Consider the following 19,001-nt stretch of genomic DNA (forward strand, 5'->3'; position numbering starts at 1 on the left):
ACGCAACACAGGTTAAAAAGTTTGTTGTAACTTTACCTGGTGCCACCAGGCTTTACAGCCAACTATAAAAAAAAGTTGAAAAAAACCTATTGGTATTAAAGAAAAAGCTCCATTTCTAGTTCGAATTAAGCTGCATTATACTGGATTAATTGATTGATTGATTGATTGATTGATTGATTGATTGATTGATTTATTTATTGATTTATTGATTGATTTGCTCCCTGTGTTCCCCAGACGAGGAGTAGTGTGGTCTATCATTCACATCATACCTGATGATGAGACCATCTAATTTACAAAAGATCAGATTTTGGGAGGACACCAGATTATCAAAATCCACTGTAACATAGGAATATCATATAAACTCCACACAGTTGGGATCCCAGTACCCTCTTTCTGTGAGGAAACAGTATGAAATGAAGGCCACTTTATTTAGCGTTGTATTCTCACAATGCAATGTGTTCTCTGCATTTAAGCCATCCTATTGTATAGGAGCAGCGGTGCAGCTGCACCACCTCGGGACCAACTCCAGTTCTTCTTTCCACTGCCTTGCTCGGGGACACAGGCAGGTGTATTAACCCTAACATGCATGTCTTTTTGATGGTGGGAGGAAACCGGAGCACCCGAAGGAAACCCACGCAGACACGGGGAGAACATGCAAACTCCACACAGGAAGGAGCTGAGACGGCCTTAGTATCAGATGCTCCCGTTCCTTCCTTTACGTTAAGTGTATTGGCTTGTGAGAACTTTTCACAGACGTAGCATCAATACATTGTAAGATATGAAGACATTATTATCATGTAAGACTCACACATACTGTGAACTGTAGGTGTAATTTCTTGAAGTGGCTCCTTTGATTTAGGTAATTTTTTTGTTTCTTCATGTGACATTTGCAGAGCGTGCACCCAATGCACTGTTTTACACAGTACTTTATTCTGTACACATGAAAGCTGACCTGACCAAACTGGATTATGTTGTTTTATTGTTTTTGAAGAATAAGAAGGAAAATGAAATGACCTCTTTGTGCTACTGCAAAATGTACTGGGGTCAGATATTTCCTTTACTAGCGGTTGTTACGACCTGGTGTGAGGAGGAAGCATTAACCAACCCGCTATTTACAGTCACTCACCTGCACACATGCAAGCTTACAAACATTAGATATAACACATGGCATTAATACAGATGGCTGTAGGGAGAAGTTACATGAACACAATGCTTAAAAAGAACATTTAACAACACTGACCAGCATCAAAGTGCACAGGGCCAAGAGCGAGGGCCTAGGGCTGCCCAGAGGAGGCACCACAACAAGAAACAACAAGACAACGCACTAAGAAAGTCCCACTTAGAGGAAATCCTACAACTTTATTGATTTCCTCTTGAAAACGCATCCAAAAGGGTTCCTCTGGCTGACACGCATACGCACAGACACATACGTGCGTGTCGCCACGGTCTTCCACAGTGACACGTACACCAGCAACACAACTTGTCAACAACACCTGCAGAGTTCCCAGGAAGCCTCCAATCACAACCAAGAGAGATTGTGGCAGCTTTGCTGCCGTGTGCCATGTGGCAACCCCTGAGGGGCACGGACACAGATTAAAGGGGGTTTTGCACAATTCCTCCTACAGGGTTGTGGCATAACAAAAATAAAACCCGAGGTTTTTGGAGTATTTCTTGGCTAATCTTGGTTTTACCCGCTAAACTCCCAGTTAATACCTCCCGGGAATATGCTGCTCTCTGTGCTGTTGTCTCTGCTGGTCTCCTCAGCCTTCGCCAAAGAGAAAGGTAGGACTGCATGGTGTCTGCGGTTTAGCATTTGAACTCTTATTTTCCTAACTTCTATGGTCTTGATGGTTTTCATGTGCCACGCGTGTTATAAAACATCAGACTGAAGTGAGTAAAGTTCAACATTAGAAATAAAAAGGGTAATTCTGTGCAAAATCTCTCCATGTTCAAAGTGGCATTAGCATGCATCTACAAGAACCCCAAATAGGCTGTTTTCACTCATCTTGTCTCCATCTGCCCCTCTCTCTCTCTCTCTCTCTCTCTCTCTCTCTCTCTCTCTCTCTCTCTCTCTCTCTCTCTCTCTCTCTCTCTCTCTCTCTATCAGACAGCGCCCTCCCCAGGCTGACCGATAGCAAAGCTGCTGATACCTTCGTCGACTCTGCTGAGGTGGTGGTCATCGGCTTCTTTGAGGTCAGATGAGAAAACGGGTCTGATAAGAAAATCTGATAAGGAAATTTGGCACTAGCCACATGGTGGCCATGGCACGGGTTAGGCCCGTCGTGCCGGCGTGCACATGCGGCACAGCAAACGAAGCGGGCAAAAACGGAGACGTGAGAGTCTCCTGCACCTTTCTTACACGTAGAGGCATGGAGAGGGTGTGTATGTTTTCCGTGGTCGTTACTGTGGTAGAGGATGTGCCTTTATGTTGGTGCTGTTGTTGGGACATGGCGGATGACCGCTCTGCAAAGTCAAGCCCTTTGGCCAAACGCTGTGTGCGGGGGAAGACGGTCGGCAGCCGGGCAGAAAAGCCGGATGCATCTGAGGAATTGTGGGATTGGCTCAATTGATATTTTTGTAAACAACTTGAAACGGAGTTACTGTTTGTGTGTCAAGAGAGTCGGTGAGAGGGAGATCATCAAAAAAGAGGGCATACGAGGATACGGCGTGCCCTGAATCATGATGCTGAAGGCAATTAGAGACCGACATGATGTGCTTATGACTCACTGGGAAGAAACTTACATTATAGGTTTTTAAATGATATGACAGGTTTCCAGGGGACACGATGCGGCGTGTTTTTAATCTAAATCACATATGGGTCACTGCCCCGTGATGCCGTCTCCTCTTGTTTTTGCCTACCTTATTCTCTCATTTCTTCATCTGTGTGTCTCTTCTCATTCTGTCTGCTTCTCTGTCTGTCACAGGGAGAGGAGAGTCATGGCTATAAGGAGTTTGTGGCAGCTGCTCAGCGGGTAGACACGGTCCCTGCAGCTATCTGCACTGAGAAAGAAGTGTGGGCTCACCTGAGCATCACCTCGGACACCATCACCATTTTCAGAAAGGTGTTGTCCCTCAACCCGACTGATAAATTGTCCGTCAATGGCTGACGTGTTTGCAGAGATACGCAGAACTGGAGAGATTAATTCACTATAAACGTGTGTGTGTGTGTGTGTGTGTGTGTGTGTGTGTGTGTGTGTGTGTGTGTGTGTGTGTGTGTGTGTGTGTGTTTGTGTGTGTGTTCACGGATTCATGCCTCCAGGCAGATAACCGCCAGGAGAAACTTGTTCTCTCAGAGGCCAAGAAGGTGGAGACTGACGGCCTTGTAAACTTCCTCTTCATCAATGAGCTGCGCTACATCACAGAATACAACCAAGTGGTAGGTTCACCTAAGTGTCTAAATTTCCGTGTCATTACATTAATGGGGGTGCAAACTCACATTTGCGGCGGCCTCACCCAGTACCGTCCATGCAGTGTCTTTGCCCACGTCTAAGTTTGTGTCTCCGTTTGATGGCTGGGAGAGGTGGCGCTGGATCGGCTGGGAGAGCCTGGTCTGCTGCGTCCTGTGGGTCTAGGGACCACGGCCCTGACCGGAGCTGCACCTGAGGAGGAAACACCAAGGGTGGTCTGACAGGATGTGGAAGCGGGGCAGGCTAAGCTAACTGCTAGCCCATGCAGACCGGCAGTTCCGACAGTCACCCTGGCTGGCGTTCGTTCTCTCGGACAGTGATTTTTTTTTTTTGTTGCTTAGTTTGGATATTTGTGTTTGTTTGGATATATGTGTTCTTGTAATTTTAGATATGTGTTTTTGTCTTTGTATTGCACTGTTGTGGGCTGGGGGAAATGACAAATAAAGTGTTCCCGATTAAGCATTGTTTTTCTCTCTCATACACTTTTTTTTTTCATTTTCTGTCTGCCATTCATCACATCACACCAACCCTCTGTCATTTATGCCGGTGCTGTTTTACACCACAACCCTCCTTCCTCTGCCCTCAGACAGCAGTGGGCCTGTTCAGCTCAGAGGTGAAGACCCACCTCCTGCTCTTCGTCAACGGAGGAAACAAAGACAATAATGAACTGAAGGATCGACTGGCGGCTCTCGCCCCCGAGTTCACCGGCAAGGTGAGAATCAAACGGGACTCTCATTCCAAGTGCTTGAAGCCGTTGTTGTAGTTTGAGTTTTCGTCAAACAAATGTGGCTAGGAAAGGTCGTGTAGCTAAATTTGTACGACGTAACCAAGGCCCAGGTTATCGTAAAATGCTTACATCATTAATGTAAAGTAAATCAAATGACAAACTAACTTTTCCATCGATACACTACCCTGAATTTCCCCTGTCAGTTTTCTAAAAGTTACATGCATATCATCATAGTTGTGCCTGAACAAAATGTGCTTTGTTTTTGTCGGTTTATTAGGAATCATTACTTGAATTTGTAGCAACTATAGTTGACAATGGACCCAACACCATTTATGGACTCCTTCAAGGGAAAAATTTAAACGAATTATCAAGTAATATTACTCATTTAAACTACCTTCTGGTGCACAGGTTTTCAGATATACGCTGATAGTTAGAAAAAGTGACATTCACTAGCAAACAAGTTACCTCAGACGTATTGTCTTTCTTTTTTTTTGAAAACTCAATACCTGGTTCTTGTGCTGACCGCTGTGCTAATTTCCTTCTTGCCGTCCGGGGCCCTGAGGAGACACTGGCTCAAACGAGCCTGAAAGGCCCTTTCTAGGAACTGGTAGAGACCTGTTGTCTGTGTGCTAGAAAACTCCTGGAAAGCACTAGACTTTAGCGAGATATTTGGTTTTATTTTTTAGTTATCTTTTATTTTTTTGGGGGGGGGAGGTTTCCCCCTTTTTCTCCCCAATTGTATCTGGCCAATTACCCCACTCTACTGAGTCGTCCCGGTCGCTGCACCACCCCCTCTGCTGATCCAGGGAGGGCTGCAGACTACCATATGCTTCCTCCGAGTCGCCAGCCACTTCTTTTCACCTGACAGTGAGGAGTTTCGCCAGGGAGACGTAGCGCATGGGAGGATCACGCTATTCCCTCCAGTTCCCCCTTCCCCCTGAACAAGCGCCCCGACCGACCAGAGGAGGCACTAGTGGAGCGATCAGGACACATACCCCCATCCAGCTTCCCACCCGCAGACACGGCCAATTGTGTCTGTAGGGACACCCGACTAAGCCGGAGGTAACACGGGGATTCGAACCGGCGATCCCTGTGTTGGTAGGCAACAGAATATACCGCTACACTACCCGGATGTCCCCAGCTTGTTGTTTCTTTCAGATGTGTTCTCTTTGGTGTTTTGAGAAGTCTTGACATAATGCAGTTTTGTTATAATCAACATACAGACGGGTGACAAATGGAAGGAAAAACCTGAATGCTTGACCCCTAGAGTGAGGGGGTCCGGGGGCTCTGTTATGCTATGGGGGGCATTTTCCTGGCATGGTCGGGGTCCACTTACCCCACAGAGGGCAGTGTCACTGCAAATCAATACAATGTTATTTATCCTATCCTTTATCCTATGATGAGACATCTCTATCCTGATGGGAGTGGTCTCTTCCACGATGACAATACCCCCATCCACAGGACTTGAGGGGTCCCTGAATGGTTTGATGAGGATGGAAATAATGTAAATCATGTGCTATGGTCTTCACAGTCACCAGATCTTAACCCAATTAAACACCTATGGCAGATTTTGGACCATGTTAGATAGTGTTCTCCACCACCATCATCAAAACACCAAATGAGGGAATATCTTCTGGAAGAATGGGGTTCATCCCTCCAGTAGGGTTTAGAGACCTGTAGAATCTATGACAGGGAGCGCTGAAGCTGTTCTGGAGGCTCGTGGTGGCCCAATACCTTACCAAGACACTTTATGTTGGTTTTTCCTTTCATTTGTCACCCGTCTGTATATAGCAACTGCTTTCAAGTCAAGTTACGTTTATTTGTGTCGTTTTAAATCACAGTTATGGTCTCAGACAGCTTTACATTCACACTTCATTTTCTAAAACCAGGTAGATACAGCATTCGACCATGCACTGCTTAGGCTCTCGATTCGGATGAGAAAAAAACTCCATAAAAACATTTTCAAAAAAAAATTTTTTTTTTTTGGAAGAAACCTCACAACATCAGAGGAGGGATTGCTCTCTCGGGAAGGATAGGCTAGGTGACAAATGGGGAAAAGTAGACAGGTCGTATTGAAGTGTGCATGAATAAGTGAATTATTCATATTTGTGTTAGTTCACTGAGCCCTTTTCAAGGGGCTAAAGGAAGTCATAGTCAGACATGCTGAGTGAGACCCTGAACTCAGTGTAGACTCCTTGTCCCTAGTTCCTGTTTGTGTGGATAAATGGAGCCCAGAAGTCCAACGCCCGCTCGCTGGGCTACTTCGGCATCAAGCCACATGACCTCCCCCGCATCGGCATATATGACGGCAACTCTGACATGAAGTGGCTCCTACCCGAGGGAGAGATCTCCACCGAGCGAGTGCGGGAATTCTGCCAGTCCTTTCTACGAGGGGATCTGAAGGTATGAAGGTGTCAAGGTCTACCTTTAACACCACACACTCCTGATGAGTTGCAGTTTCCCAGCATAGGAGTGACTAACTTACACTCTGGTATGCTGGAAGTCCTCTTGTGGCCCAATAGGCCAAAACACACATGAACTCTTGAGTTTCATTTCTTTTTATACTCAGATTTTCTTGTGTTTCGCCACTATATACATGTATATCAATCAAAAATGAACAATGCTATGACCAATCAAGAGGGTCATGATATGCAGACGCTGTTTATTGGGAAACAGAAACATGTAACATTAACAAATGCTGGCAAAAACACGTGGACGAAACTTTTCCCTGAAGGAACTTTTGATGATAGGTCAGTGTGATAAATGTGTTTTGACATGATTACTAGACTCAGACGTTTCATCGAGGGCCCCACCAAAGAAAATGTTTGTCCTGGCCAAGAACTGGAGCTGGCTTTCATCCACGTCTTTTCAGCTTCGAGATGAAACATGACGAAAACAAAACAATAAATATTTCCTTGGTAGCACAACAGCCGTGGTGTTAGCACTGTGGCAGATGATGAAATGCACAATTTCAGGGCAGATTCTGAAAATAAAATGAGAGCAAAGGTTGAGCATTTACTCATTGGTTCCTTTGCAATATCTGCTGTGTTTTATGTGTCTCTCCCTTTCATCCCCTTTCTTACAGGAGGTGAAGGAGGCAGGCAAAGCCAGAACAGAGCTCTAGTGAGAGTAGTAAATCCGACAACATGAACCGATGTGTATCAAATCAATAAATGGGGGAAGAAAAATTAGAAACTTCTCATGTGTCTTCTTTTGACCGTGAAGGGCAAATAGCTCTGCGCTGGAATGTCCCAGAGTATAATCGTAATTTTTTTTTCCCCCAAAACAAAAACAAACCCATGGAGGGTGTCTCTACGCTGGTGTGTGTGCGTCTGTGTCCTCACATATCCACCACTTGTATGGGATGTTTTGTCTGTTTATGCGAGTGTGAGCCCGTCTGCGGCCTGAGCGGCTTCACCACAGGGGCACTAGCCACAGGCCGCTGTGATCCTGGCAGAGTTTGTTAGCTTGTCCACTGATATGATTGTCAAAACCACAACAGACCAACCTCAGAGAGAGTGATGAAGAGCAGAAAAGAATGAGACAGGGATACAACGAGGCTCTCTAAGATGCCTTGGATGGGCGAGTGTATGAATAAATGAAGAGAGACACATCATCATCATAGAAAGAAACAATGAGTTGTCCAAGCAGCATGATAGGATCCAGAGCTAGCAATTAAACACACCTAGTAATTTGTACACAGTTCGCCAGTAAATCCAAAATGAACTAATTAGCATTGACAGTAAGGCCGCGTAAAGCTCTGAAGGAAGGCTGAAGGAAAGGAAGCGAAGCAGTAAGGACTATAAAATGTCTCTAAAAGAACAACAGATGGTCTGCAGACATAAAGAGTGGGTCCAAGTTTTTTTTGGCCTTGTCCCCCCCGGGGAAAAAAAAAATCCTTCAAGAAGAGAATTTTAGTATCCAGACTGGAATTAGTATAATTACTGGTGTGCTTCTGCCAAGTCGATACATCCGCCGGAACAAGGAAAACACTGGCTGGAAGTAGGGAGTTTGTAAGGGCTTAGATTCAAATGTATGTAGGTTGCCACTATAAGTGTTTCATATGGGAGTGTGGTTGTGTTTGTGTGCCAGACAATTGTCCATAAAAGAGGGTCTAGGCTGGCAAGGTAATAAATGGTAAGTGGACTGCATTTATATAGCGCTTTTCTTGTCTATCGACCACTCAAAGAGCTTTACGATGTATGCCTCACATTCACCCATTCGCATATATTCAAACACTGATGGCGGAGGCTGCCATGCAAGGCGCCAACCTGCTCATCAGGAGCAGTTAGAGGCTCACTGTCTTGCTCAAAGACACTTCGGCACGCTCTCTGGAGGAGCCGGGGATCAAATTAGGAACCTTTCGATTACTAGACAACCCGCTCTACCTCCTGAGCCACACCGCCCACAAGATGATGATAGTAGATTGCATTTTCACACCAACCAATGACACAATGTAAAATAATACCCGACTCGAAGATACATCATAGGATGCCCTGGGACACATCATCAGTTGTGTTTCCTGAGGTCCTCGGGTGTTTCGGGTCTTTCAACATCATACACCCTCTCCCAGGTGACCCAGCCAAGGTTGATCAGGCCCTGGCTTGTGTCCCAGCAGCATTGGCCTGCAGAGCACTCCTTCTGGTCCAAAGCCATCTGGAGGCCCTCTCTGCAGCCTCCATGGAAGACTTGATGGCTTTCCTTTTAGCAGTCCGAGTGATACCGAGTGTAGAGCTTGCACAGTGAGCGGCCAGCAAAGCATGTACACCCCACTTCAATGGGCTCACAATGCGCCCTCCAGCCTCTCCTCCGGCACTGATCCATCAGCTCCTCCCATTTATATACAATAAAACATAATTATGCATTCCACCTATCAGGTTTCTAGGTAACAAAAAATACTAAGAACCATTTGAGGGCCGCATCTGGCAAATGGTTAGGCATGGTGGTCCAGTGGGTAGCACTGTTGCCTCACAGCAAAAAGGTCCTGGGTTCGAATCCCAGGTCCTTTCGGTGTGGAGTTTGCATGTTCTCCCCGTGCCTGTGTGGGTTTCCTCCGGGTGCTCCGGTTTCCTCCCACCATCCTAAAGACATGCATGTTAGGGTTAATACTCCTGCCTACGTCCCTGAGCAAGGCAATGGGAAGAAGAACTGGCGTCGGTCCCTGGGTGCTGCAGCTGCCCACTGCTCCTATACTATAGGCAAGGCTCAGCGTTTTGGGTTTTTTTTTTTTACCGATTTTCACCGAAAAATACCCAGATTTTTTAAAAGGAGCAGATCGGTTTAAACCGATTTTCACCCGGATTTTATGTTTCCACGGATCCAAAAGTTGTTCCTGTTCGTGTGAGGTTATGTAACGGTGTCCTCTTGCGGCGAAATTCGGCATGCTGGATGGCTTTGAAAAATAAAAACCGAAAACGCTGAGCCTTGACTATAGGTTGGCTTAAATGCAGACAGTGAATTTCATTGTATGTATGTACAAATGACAAATAAAGTGTATTCTATTGTATTCTATTATTGCATTGCTGTTGTCCATCCATCCATTATCCAAACCGCTTATCCTGCTCAGGGTCGCGGGGATGCTGGAGCCTATCCCAGCAGTCATTGGGCGGCAGGCGGGGGAGACACCCTGGACAGGCCGCCAGTTCTATTGTATCGCTGTTGTTTGCAACTAAATACCTTATGCCTCCCTGAGGTTTTCAATCTAACAAAAATAATCTGAGGGGAATATTTCAATTAAAATATTCCTCAACAGAAACCCCATTTCCAAACATTAAAAACAAAAAAATTCAGATGCAATATCAAAACCTCATCATATTGTGAAAAAAAAAACAGGAAACAATCTATTTCAATCATGAACCTCATGACCTGGGCGAGCTTGTGGTTCACTATACAAATGCTGAACGCATTCCTTTATGTGGTGGTGTATGGGCTGTTTGCTGTAATGCTACACATTCATATGCACATAGACCATAGAGAGAGATGGATGCTGTGTTGTGTAACTCCGAGTGTTACTATGTGTACTACATGTTTGGGAGAATGAGGGTGTTGATGTTAAATGTCACAAAAATGGCCTAAGATATGCACCACATATTTCATGATTTACTTTATTTAGCATGTAGGGTGTAAACGGCACTGGTATTAAAATGTGGCTCACCTATAAAAAGCCCGGGGCCTTTGATAGTGTGGCACTTAAGCGCTTGATGGTGGGTTTTGTTTGTGGGTATTTAAAGGATGACAGATGTAGCCGAACTCTGTCTTGTTAATGCTTTAATGCTTATTTACCCAAAAACCGGTCACTGTTTCCAGATGTGTTAATTCAACGCTGTTTCGCAAGCAGGTCTATTTCTACCATGTGCTCCCTGTAGACATCTTTAGCGACTGTGATGATGTCTGCACCGTCAGCTCGCCTGCACAAGTGCAGCAATGCAAGGCAGCATGACAGCAACAGGCTATTAAAAGGTAAAGAAGGAAAATTAAAGATGAAAAAAATAGTTAGAAATATTCCATCTGTGTGTTGTTTTACTTTTTTCGGCAGAGGGGGCGGAGCAGTGACCAGAATTGGGGAGAAAAAAAGGGGGACACCCCAACTCACCAATGCTTTGAACAGTGCCATAACTGTTGAGTCCACACACATCTCCAGATCCAGATGCATGTCTTGATGCATGCTCGATAATCCAGGTAAGGAAATCACAGACCGGTGAACCAGTTCATCGGGACACAACGTTTACTGAGAGAAACGTGTCATCACTCATCTAAGTGACCTCGTCAGTCTCAACTGACTGCAGGTATCCCCACCCTTACAAACCTTATGTTGTGTCCAGATGAACTGATTCACCTTTCTGTGACTTCCAGATTGCATTTATGTAATCTAATCTGTGTGAGTGTGAAAGGAGGATTTTTGTCACTATATATTGAAATGGTGAAATGGTGAACGATGAACAGAGGTGGAGGTTATAGCTCTAAGCCCTTTATATCATATACTTGAGATCACTATCATTTGACAGAGGCTTCCTGGGTGGAGTCGTTTTTCATGCTCACCGTCAGAGACTGTTTATCCACTTGTCGTATGCTCGTTGACAAGCTTCATAGCGTATTCTTGTTTTTGCAGCAGCCTGTATGTCTGACTGCTGCTTTCCTGACAAATGTCGTTCTTCCATATGCTCCTACAACAATTGTTAGTCTGTTCATGTTCACTTTTGGTCTTAACCCCAGCACATTAATACTGGGCTAATGTGGAAAATCCATTAAATAATGAGCAGTAGCTGATCTAATTCTGATATTATAACACTCCAGTTGTCATATATTTGGATTTCTCCTAAATAGAATACGATCACATACAATGTATTGCAAAGAAAATACAAGAATTTCTACCCTGAACAGTATTGAGCAGGTATAGAGAATTGATGGCTGGATGGATGGATAGATGGATGGACTAATGGATGGATGGATGGATGGATGGATATTCACCTTCTTAAAATAACAGTAAAATAATAAACTGAGTAAAATAGAAACATTAACACGAATAAATATTCAGATTATTATTTGTGTCTGAAGCATTTCTTCACATCATTTCAGCAAACATAAAATGATGGAAGATTTTTTTCCCCATCAATTGATGAGCCAGAGGCTGATAACAGTAAGACGGTATAATGCACACAGTTCTTCAGCATATGTGTACTATGTGAGTGTTTGGGTGCAGGCCAATGTGTGTGTGTGTGTGTGTGTGTGTGTGTGTGTGTGTGTGTGTGTGTGTGTGTGTGTGTGTGTGTGTGTGTGTGTGTGTGTGTGTGTGTGTGTGTTTGCATGTGTGCACCCTTGTTGGTTTGGCAGACAGAAAAGAGAATCCATGAAACCTTGAGAACACTAAACCAGCAGCAATAGTAAATAAACCAGTGAGAATTCTTCATTTGTCCGGATTACTGTGTGGCTTGCGTTGCATGTGATTTCAGTGCCAAGATGCAATAAAAATGGAGCTGATCCAAAGCGGCGAGGTCATAGACACTGTATTTTCCTCCCAATAAGGGACTTGGTGGTAAGTGCTTCTTGAACTGTGTCCCCCAGTGTTGACTCTTTGAGTTCATGAAAACGGAGGCTGAACGAGACACTGAAATTACATGCTACACTGTCCAAGACAAATCCTGCGCACCAAGAATAACACTGGAATATGAAGCAAGATGGACATCGAGGTCCGTTTGCAGAAGCCTGGGCCAACAACGTTTCATTTCATTGTATGGTAGAGGCAGCTGTTGGAGGGGGGGGGCTTTGAGATGCATATATTCATATCCATATAATAATAATAATAATCAGCAGCAGCAGCAGCATCAGCTTCATCATCATATATAGCACTTTTCTAGAAGCCCAAAGCGCTTCACATTGAAGGGGGTAACTCACTTCAACCACCACCAATGTGTAGCGCCCACCTGGGTGATGCACGGCAGCCATTTTGCACCAGAACGCTCACCTTGCACCTTGCACCAGAATGCTCACCGCCATCAGCTTGAGGTGGAGAGGGAGGAATCATTGAGCCTATTACGTGAGGTGATGATTAGGAGGCCAGGTGGAGAGAGCCAGCTTGGGAATTTTTGCCAGGACACCGAAGGACCCCCTCCTCTTTGTGATAAGTGTCATGGGATCTTTAATGACCACAGTGAGTCAGGATCTTGGTTTAACGTCTCATCCGAAGAATGGCATCTCCTACAGCACAGTGTTCCCGTCACTGCACCGGGGCATCAGGATTTGATATTTGTTGTTTTTATTAAGGCCAGAGGGAAGACTGCCTGCTACTGGCCCACCAACAACACTTCCAGTAGCAACTCAGTTTTCCCGGGAGGTCTCCCATCTAAGTACTAGCCGAGCACATACCTGCTTAGCTTCTGTCATTTGGCAGGGCCAGGGTACATGCTGGTATGGCTGCTGGCATGTATAGCTTTACATAATGAGAAATTTGGCTTAGACCCATGTTGGCACCTCCAAAGCCATATCAAATATTTAAATCCCAAAACCACAGGTTGTTTTCATACTTGGATCGTGCAGAACACCAAGGAACCTGCATCCAAGCCCATATACATATAATCAGGCATTCAGCGCACGGGAGTGGAATGTGCAGCTATGCATACATAGCTGCATATGGGAGGAACAAATGGCATTTCAGTTGGCCATTGGTTGGTTCAGAGTTAGTAAACGGAGGCCATGCATGGATCTGGTTCTGGGTTGAATCTTAATATAGTTACTTACTGTGGTTTTGGTGGGACACTGCTGCACTGTAATTAGACTTTGTCTCATAATGAGCCTCAGAGCTGTCTCCCGTTACTCGATTAGTAGCGTGTGGTTGACCTAGGCTGCAGTTTGGGGTTTGTGGGGGCAGGAGACCAAATTTGGGGCGAAGACTATAGCAACACAACAGCAAAACCTAAACTGGCAATCCAACTGCAAACCCCACCATAGGTCTCCCCGGTTAAAATTCGATCACAATGGAAAGCCGTTGGGTTATTGTAAATGACAGATATACTAATTTATACTCCAAAGTGTTGAAAAATGGGGAAGGAAAGGAATTTCAGGGGAATGTATAAGACCCATCTATGCATCCATTATCCGAACTACTTATCCTGCTCTCAGGTTCACAAGGATGCTGGAGTCTATCCCAGCAGTCATTGGGTGGCAGGCGGGGAGACACCCTGGACAGGCCACCAGATCATCACACAGGGCCCACCCACACACACACACACACATTCATACCTAGGGACATTTTAGTATGGCCGATTCACCTGACCTACATGTCGTTGGACTGTGGGAGGAAACAGGAGCCCCCGGAGGAAACCCATGCAGACACACATGCAACATGCAAACTCCACACAGAGGATGACCCGGGACGACCCCCAAGGTTGGACTACCCTGGGGCTCAAACCCAGGAGCTTCTTGCTGTGAGGCGACTGCGCTATCCCCTGCGCCACCATGCCCCCTGTACAAGAGCCATGATCAGTAAATAAAGACACTATCTTGTAGATATGTTTGGCCTTGGAATATGATTGCCGTGGGAATGACGGCTTTATGGTGGGATTGCTCCTTTGTTTTTAGAATACAAACAGAAGCAACTTGCTCAGTGTGCAAATAAACCTGACCTGGCTACGCCAAATGCAGAGAGATAAAACAACAGAAAAATAATTTAAAAAAATTTGTATTTCATTCAAAACACTCGGAACTATATTGGCGTAGAGGCCTCGTTTACAATAAAGCCGTGCAAAACATCCTAGCTGCCAAGAAACAGACAAGATATTTAGATGAAAAAAAGTGGCGATAAAAAAGTAGAAGCAATAAAAAACCAAATTAGTAAAATACTACCACATTAAAACCTTGAAAAATATAAATAAAGCACTTTAAAATGTACAACAAATGAGTCAGCTAGAACAAGAGCTGTTGGAAATGAAATAAGAGGAAATTAAAAATTTTAATTGCCCCTAAAGGTAAAACTGGGGTAAGTTTTTGTATGTTCTGCGTGTCGTTCCAGGATGTTTTATGATTGAGACTCAACATTTCTGGCAGACATTTTATCAAGAGTCCACCTTAATCTTTTGTTTTATAAAAGTGACAAGAATGATTAATAAATGTGTGTGTGTGTGCATGCGTGCACGTGTGCGTGCACGTGTGTGTGTGTTTCTGTGGATGCAGTATTAGTGGAGCTCTACCAAGTATGACATTTTTAACTGTCATACTTTACATTTCTTTTGCAGGCCAACATCTCCTGGCAGGCTATGCACAGATCAATGCTAAGAATGCTTGGGAGGGTGTATTTTTGTTTTTGGGTGAATGAGACTTCTTGGACTCTGTGCCAGAGGTGTGTGGGTGTTTCCGTGAGTGACCATGACTTTGGAAACGGAACTGGTGACATTTGATCCCCTGACCAATCACATGGCAACCTGGGTGTGTGATTCTGCTTGGGCCGGGCAGTCGATTTCAGTATATATTGACGGGGAAAGGAGGGAGCAAGACAGACGGAGCCACTGGGAGAAACCGAATAGAACCCAATTGACCATCCAGGTGCACAACGACGCACAAACTCCAAAGCATCATGAAGACGCTGACTCTCCTCACTTTGTGTGCTGTTCTGTCAGCATGCTGGTCCATGGGAGGTAAGAGAGGCTTTTTTTTCTTTTTTCATTTACACTGCATGTAAGGGGAACGGTTCTGTATGATCCACTTAATGTTATTGTCACTGAAGAATGGTACAGGCCCATGCATTTGTAAAATACATGTTTGAATTGTTATGATCTTTAGCCGTGGACCCGGAGGTTGTGCTGGACGCTGACGCGGATGTGACCGCTGAGGTTGCACCTACTGCTGCTGACACCGCACCTGCCTCTGATTCATCCTCCGAATCCTCCTCATCCTCTGCCTCAGACTCTGCCTCGGACTCTTCTTCAGAGTCTAATTCAGACTCTTCATCAGAGTCTAATTCCAACTCTTCATCAGAGTCTAATTCAGACTCTTCATCAGACTCTTCCTCCAACTCTTCTTCGGAGTCCTCCTCGGAATCCTCCTCGAACTCCTCCTCGGACTCTTCTTCAGACTCATCCTCAGCATCGGACTCTGCCTCAGACTCTTCCTCCTCTTCCGAATCCAAGTCATCCTCATCCTCATCCTCATCATCATCCTCGTCCGAATCTGACTCCGATTCAGGCTCCGACTCATCTGCATCCGACGCCGTAGCCTCCAATTCATCGTCATCCTCTTCCTCTTCATCCTCATCTTCCTCTTCTTCATCAGAGTCAGTCAGTGTAGAGGGTATGTCAATTTTTTTTAAATTTTGTTTTGATTTGATTTGATTTATTCTCAAGTTTGTGTGATTTTGGGCAATTGGTGGTTTGCCAATGGGTGAACTGATTCGACAATCTTTGATTTTCTTATCTTGATTATTGAGCATTTATCAAGACATTTACCAATGAGTGTGTGCAGCTACTGGACAGAGCAATGTCATGCTTTGTTAAGCAATGATGAGATAGGAAGACTGGTTATCTTTGCTTGTCTATTGTTAAGCAAAGGGCAGTACAATTTTATTTATCTGTGGTTTTCAGAAGTGTAAAAATTATTAAATTAGAGAATTTGTTGAGTTGCTGATATCGATTGGTATGACATGATTTATTTAAGATGATTCTGTATTAAATGATGTGGTGATGTTCATCCCTTTAGCTACTGAGGTCATTGTGAAGAGAGACCTGGCCTCGGTTCTCCTGAGGAGGAGGAGGGCTGGCCCATCAGGAGACTTCAGCCCACTCCAGCTAGAGAGGTAAATTTGCTCATCTCAATCCTGCCTCTCCATGGCAAGATACGTCAGTATACCAACGCTTTTGAAGCACTGTACACCATTTTAGACTCACTAAGCAATGGGTTATAATATCCTGTGTGCTGCACATAACCTTTGCAGCACCTTGGCTTTTGGCAAATTTGGAAGCTTGGCTTTTCCTGTGCATCATATTCTACTGTAGTTTTCACTCAGTTTTAGTTTGTAAGTGGCTAATGATTACTTAATAATGCTACACAGGGGCGTCCGGGTAGTGTGGCGGTCTATTCCGTTGCCTACCAACACGGGGATCACCGGTTTGAGTCCCCGTGTTACCTCGAGCTTGGTCGGGCGTCCCTACAGACACAACTGGCCATGTCTGCGGGTGTTAGCCGGATGTGGGTATGTGTCCTGGTCGTTGCACTAGCGCCTCCTCTGGTCGGTCGGGGCGCCTGTTCGGGGGGGGGGAGAACTGGGGGGAATAGCGTGATCCTCCCACGCGCTACATCCGCCTGGTGAAACTCCTCACTGTCAGGTGAAAAGAAGCGGCTGGTGACTCCACGTGTATCGGAGGAGGCATGTGGTAGTCTGCAGCCCTCCCCGGATCGGCAGAGGGGGGTGGAGCAACGACCAGGACAGCTCGGAAGAGTGGGGTAATCGGCCGGGTACAACTGGGGAGAAAAAGGGGGGGAAATTTAAAAAATAAATAAAATAAAATAAAATAAACAGTGCTACACAGATGATGAAGTTGAAAGTACTTCTAGAGGTCAAGTCATTATTACACATGCAACTTTCTGGTGCAAAGGGACAGCGTACAGAACGTACATATCAACAATGTGAGACGTTTCTGCCTGTAAAAACACAGATATTCACATAGTGAATGGAAACCATCGCAAAAACTGTCAAAAAGCATCCTTCTAACCCTCCTTCTCTTCCTGCCACTCAGCCTGAGGGAGGTGTGTGAGCTGGACGTCGCCTGCGATGAGATGGCCGACACTGCAGGCATCGTCGCGGCCTACGTTGCCTTCTATGGGCCCATCCCCTTCTAATCACGACTTCGTCATGCAAATGAACTGCTTTCAATTCGATACCCTGTGTGTTATTGCCACGGCGAGGCTGCAAGCTCCCAAATGCGCCCGTGTGGGTCGTGCCCATGTTGCAAGGCAGTGCGTTGGCATGCACTGGCAGAGATTAAGGGGCACAAGTGAAAAAATTTCCCTTCATTTTAATTGACATGGTTCCATATTTAAAAGGCCAATTCTGTTTCGAGCTCTCCAGTCATCCGGGGGAGAGGCACATGATCATCAGGGATTTCTGAATATGTGGTGGCCCACACAACTGTAAATTATTCAATACAAATGTAAAACAATGAATGACGCTAACACTGCACATGCGTTGCATTGTTATTGTATGATAGTGTATTCATGTTTGTATACAATAGTTTAAAGGTATTGTGTGTACTACTGAAGTAGTAGTAGTATAGACTGTGGTACTGGTAGTGATGATAGTGTAAGGTTTGAGCAAACAGGTCAGTTATCAATGTCTGTAATCAAAGATTTCATTTGGATTTGAAAATAAATTATTTGTATAGTTGAAACTGTCTCGATTACTCGTTCATTGTCCAAGCCGCTTATCCCAGCCAGGGTCGCCGGGATGCTGGAGCCTATCCCAGCAGGCATTGGGCGGCAGGTGGGCAGACACCCTTGACAGGCCGCCAGCCCATCACAGGGCCGACACATTCACACCTGGGACCAATTTAGTACGGCCGATTCACCTGACCTACATGTCTTTGGACTGTGGGAAGAAACCCGAACACCCGGAGAAAACCCACGCAGACACGGGGAGAACATGCAAACTACACACAGAGGACGACCCCCGACCCCCAAGGTTAGACTACCCCGGGGCTCGAACCCAGCACCTTATTGCTGTGAGGTGACTGCGCTAACCACTGCGCCACGGTGCCGGTTCATACTGTCTCGATTAATGATGGGAAAACGCATGGCAAACAAATCAAACTTAAACAACTGAGTCTTACATACCTTCTGAGCTGTATTCCCCAGTCAAATAACATCATTTCTTACATACATACCCATACATCCCAATGCGGTACATACCTGCATTAATGTTAAGACTGGCAGAGTCAACATCGTAGTCATTTAAATCAAATCAAATCAATTTTATTTGTATAGCCCGATATCACAAATTACAAATTTGCCTCAGTGGGTAACAGCAACACAACATCCTGTCCCTAGACCCTCTCATTACCAGTCTCTCTTTCTTCTCTTATGTTACATGTTGTGGTTTCCTTCCCCCCACAAGATATGTGATATGATATGAATATGACCGTTTGCAGACAGTGAAGCGCTTTGATATGCAAGAGTCCCTCTCTGCACAGCAAGGCAGAGAGTCAGCTGCTATGTTCATCTGTTGCCATCAGATGGTATCGTTGGTCAAGCAGATGGATCTGCCTGGACCAGACCTTCCTTACCTTTTCTTTTTTTTTTTAAGACCAGGACTCAAACTGGATAAATTTATGGTAGTACGTAAGGGCACATGTGGGTATCCGTCATTTCATGTGACTAGAGTGACAAAC

The 19,001-nt window shown here is 45.1% G+C and overlaps 2 protein-coding genes across 2 annotated transcripts; both read left to right on the forward strand.

Moving 5' to 3' along the window:
- Positions 1–1,584: 1,584 nt before the first annotated feature.
- On the forward strand, positions 1,585–7,329 carry LOC130113410 (endoplasmic reticulum resident protein 27). Its single transcript, XM_056281003.1, has 7 exons — positions 1,585–1,782; positions 2,108–2,193; positions 2,925–3,062; positions 3,260–3,376; positions 3,994–4,119; positions 6,340–6,537; positions 7,220–7,329. Exons 1-7 carry the CDS (start codon positions 1,725–1,727, stop codon positions 7,256–7,258), a joined length of 762 nt encoding a protein of 253 aa, XP_056136978.1. The 5' UTR covers positions 1,585–1,724; the 3' UTR covers positions 7,259–7,329.
- A 7,813-nt stretch (positions 7,330–15,142) lies between these two features.
- bglapl (bone gamma-carboxyglutamate (gla) protein, like) lies at positions 15,143–17,690 on the forward strand. The gene is made up of 4 exons (XM_056281039.1): positions 15,143–15,260; positions 15,406–15,707; positions 16,326–16,414; positions 17,355–17,690. The coding sequence occupies exons 1-4, from the start codon at positions 15,200–15,202 to the stop codon at positions 17,455–17,457; spliced, it is 555 nt and encodes a 184-aa protein (XP_056137014.1). The 5' UTR covers positions 15,143–15,199; the 3' UTR covers positions 17,458–17,690.
- The last annotated feature ends 1,311 nt before the right edge of the window (positions 17,691–19,001 follow it).

This window comes from Lampris incognitus, chromosome 5, assembly GCF_029633865.1.
Source record: "Lampris incognitus isolate fLamInc1 chromosome 5, fLamInc1.hap2, whole genome shotgun sequence".
In the NCBI taxonomy this organism is placed as follows: Eukaryota; Metazoa; Chordata; class Actinopteri; order Lampriformes; family Lampridae; genus Lampris; species Lampris incognitus.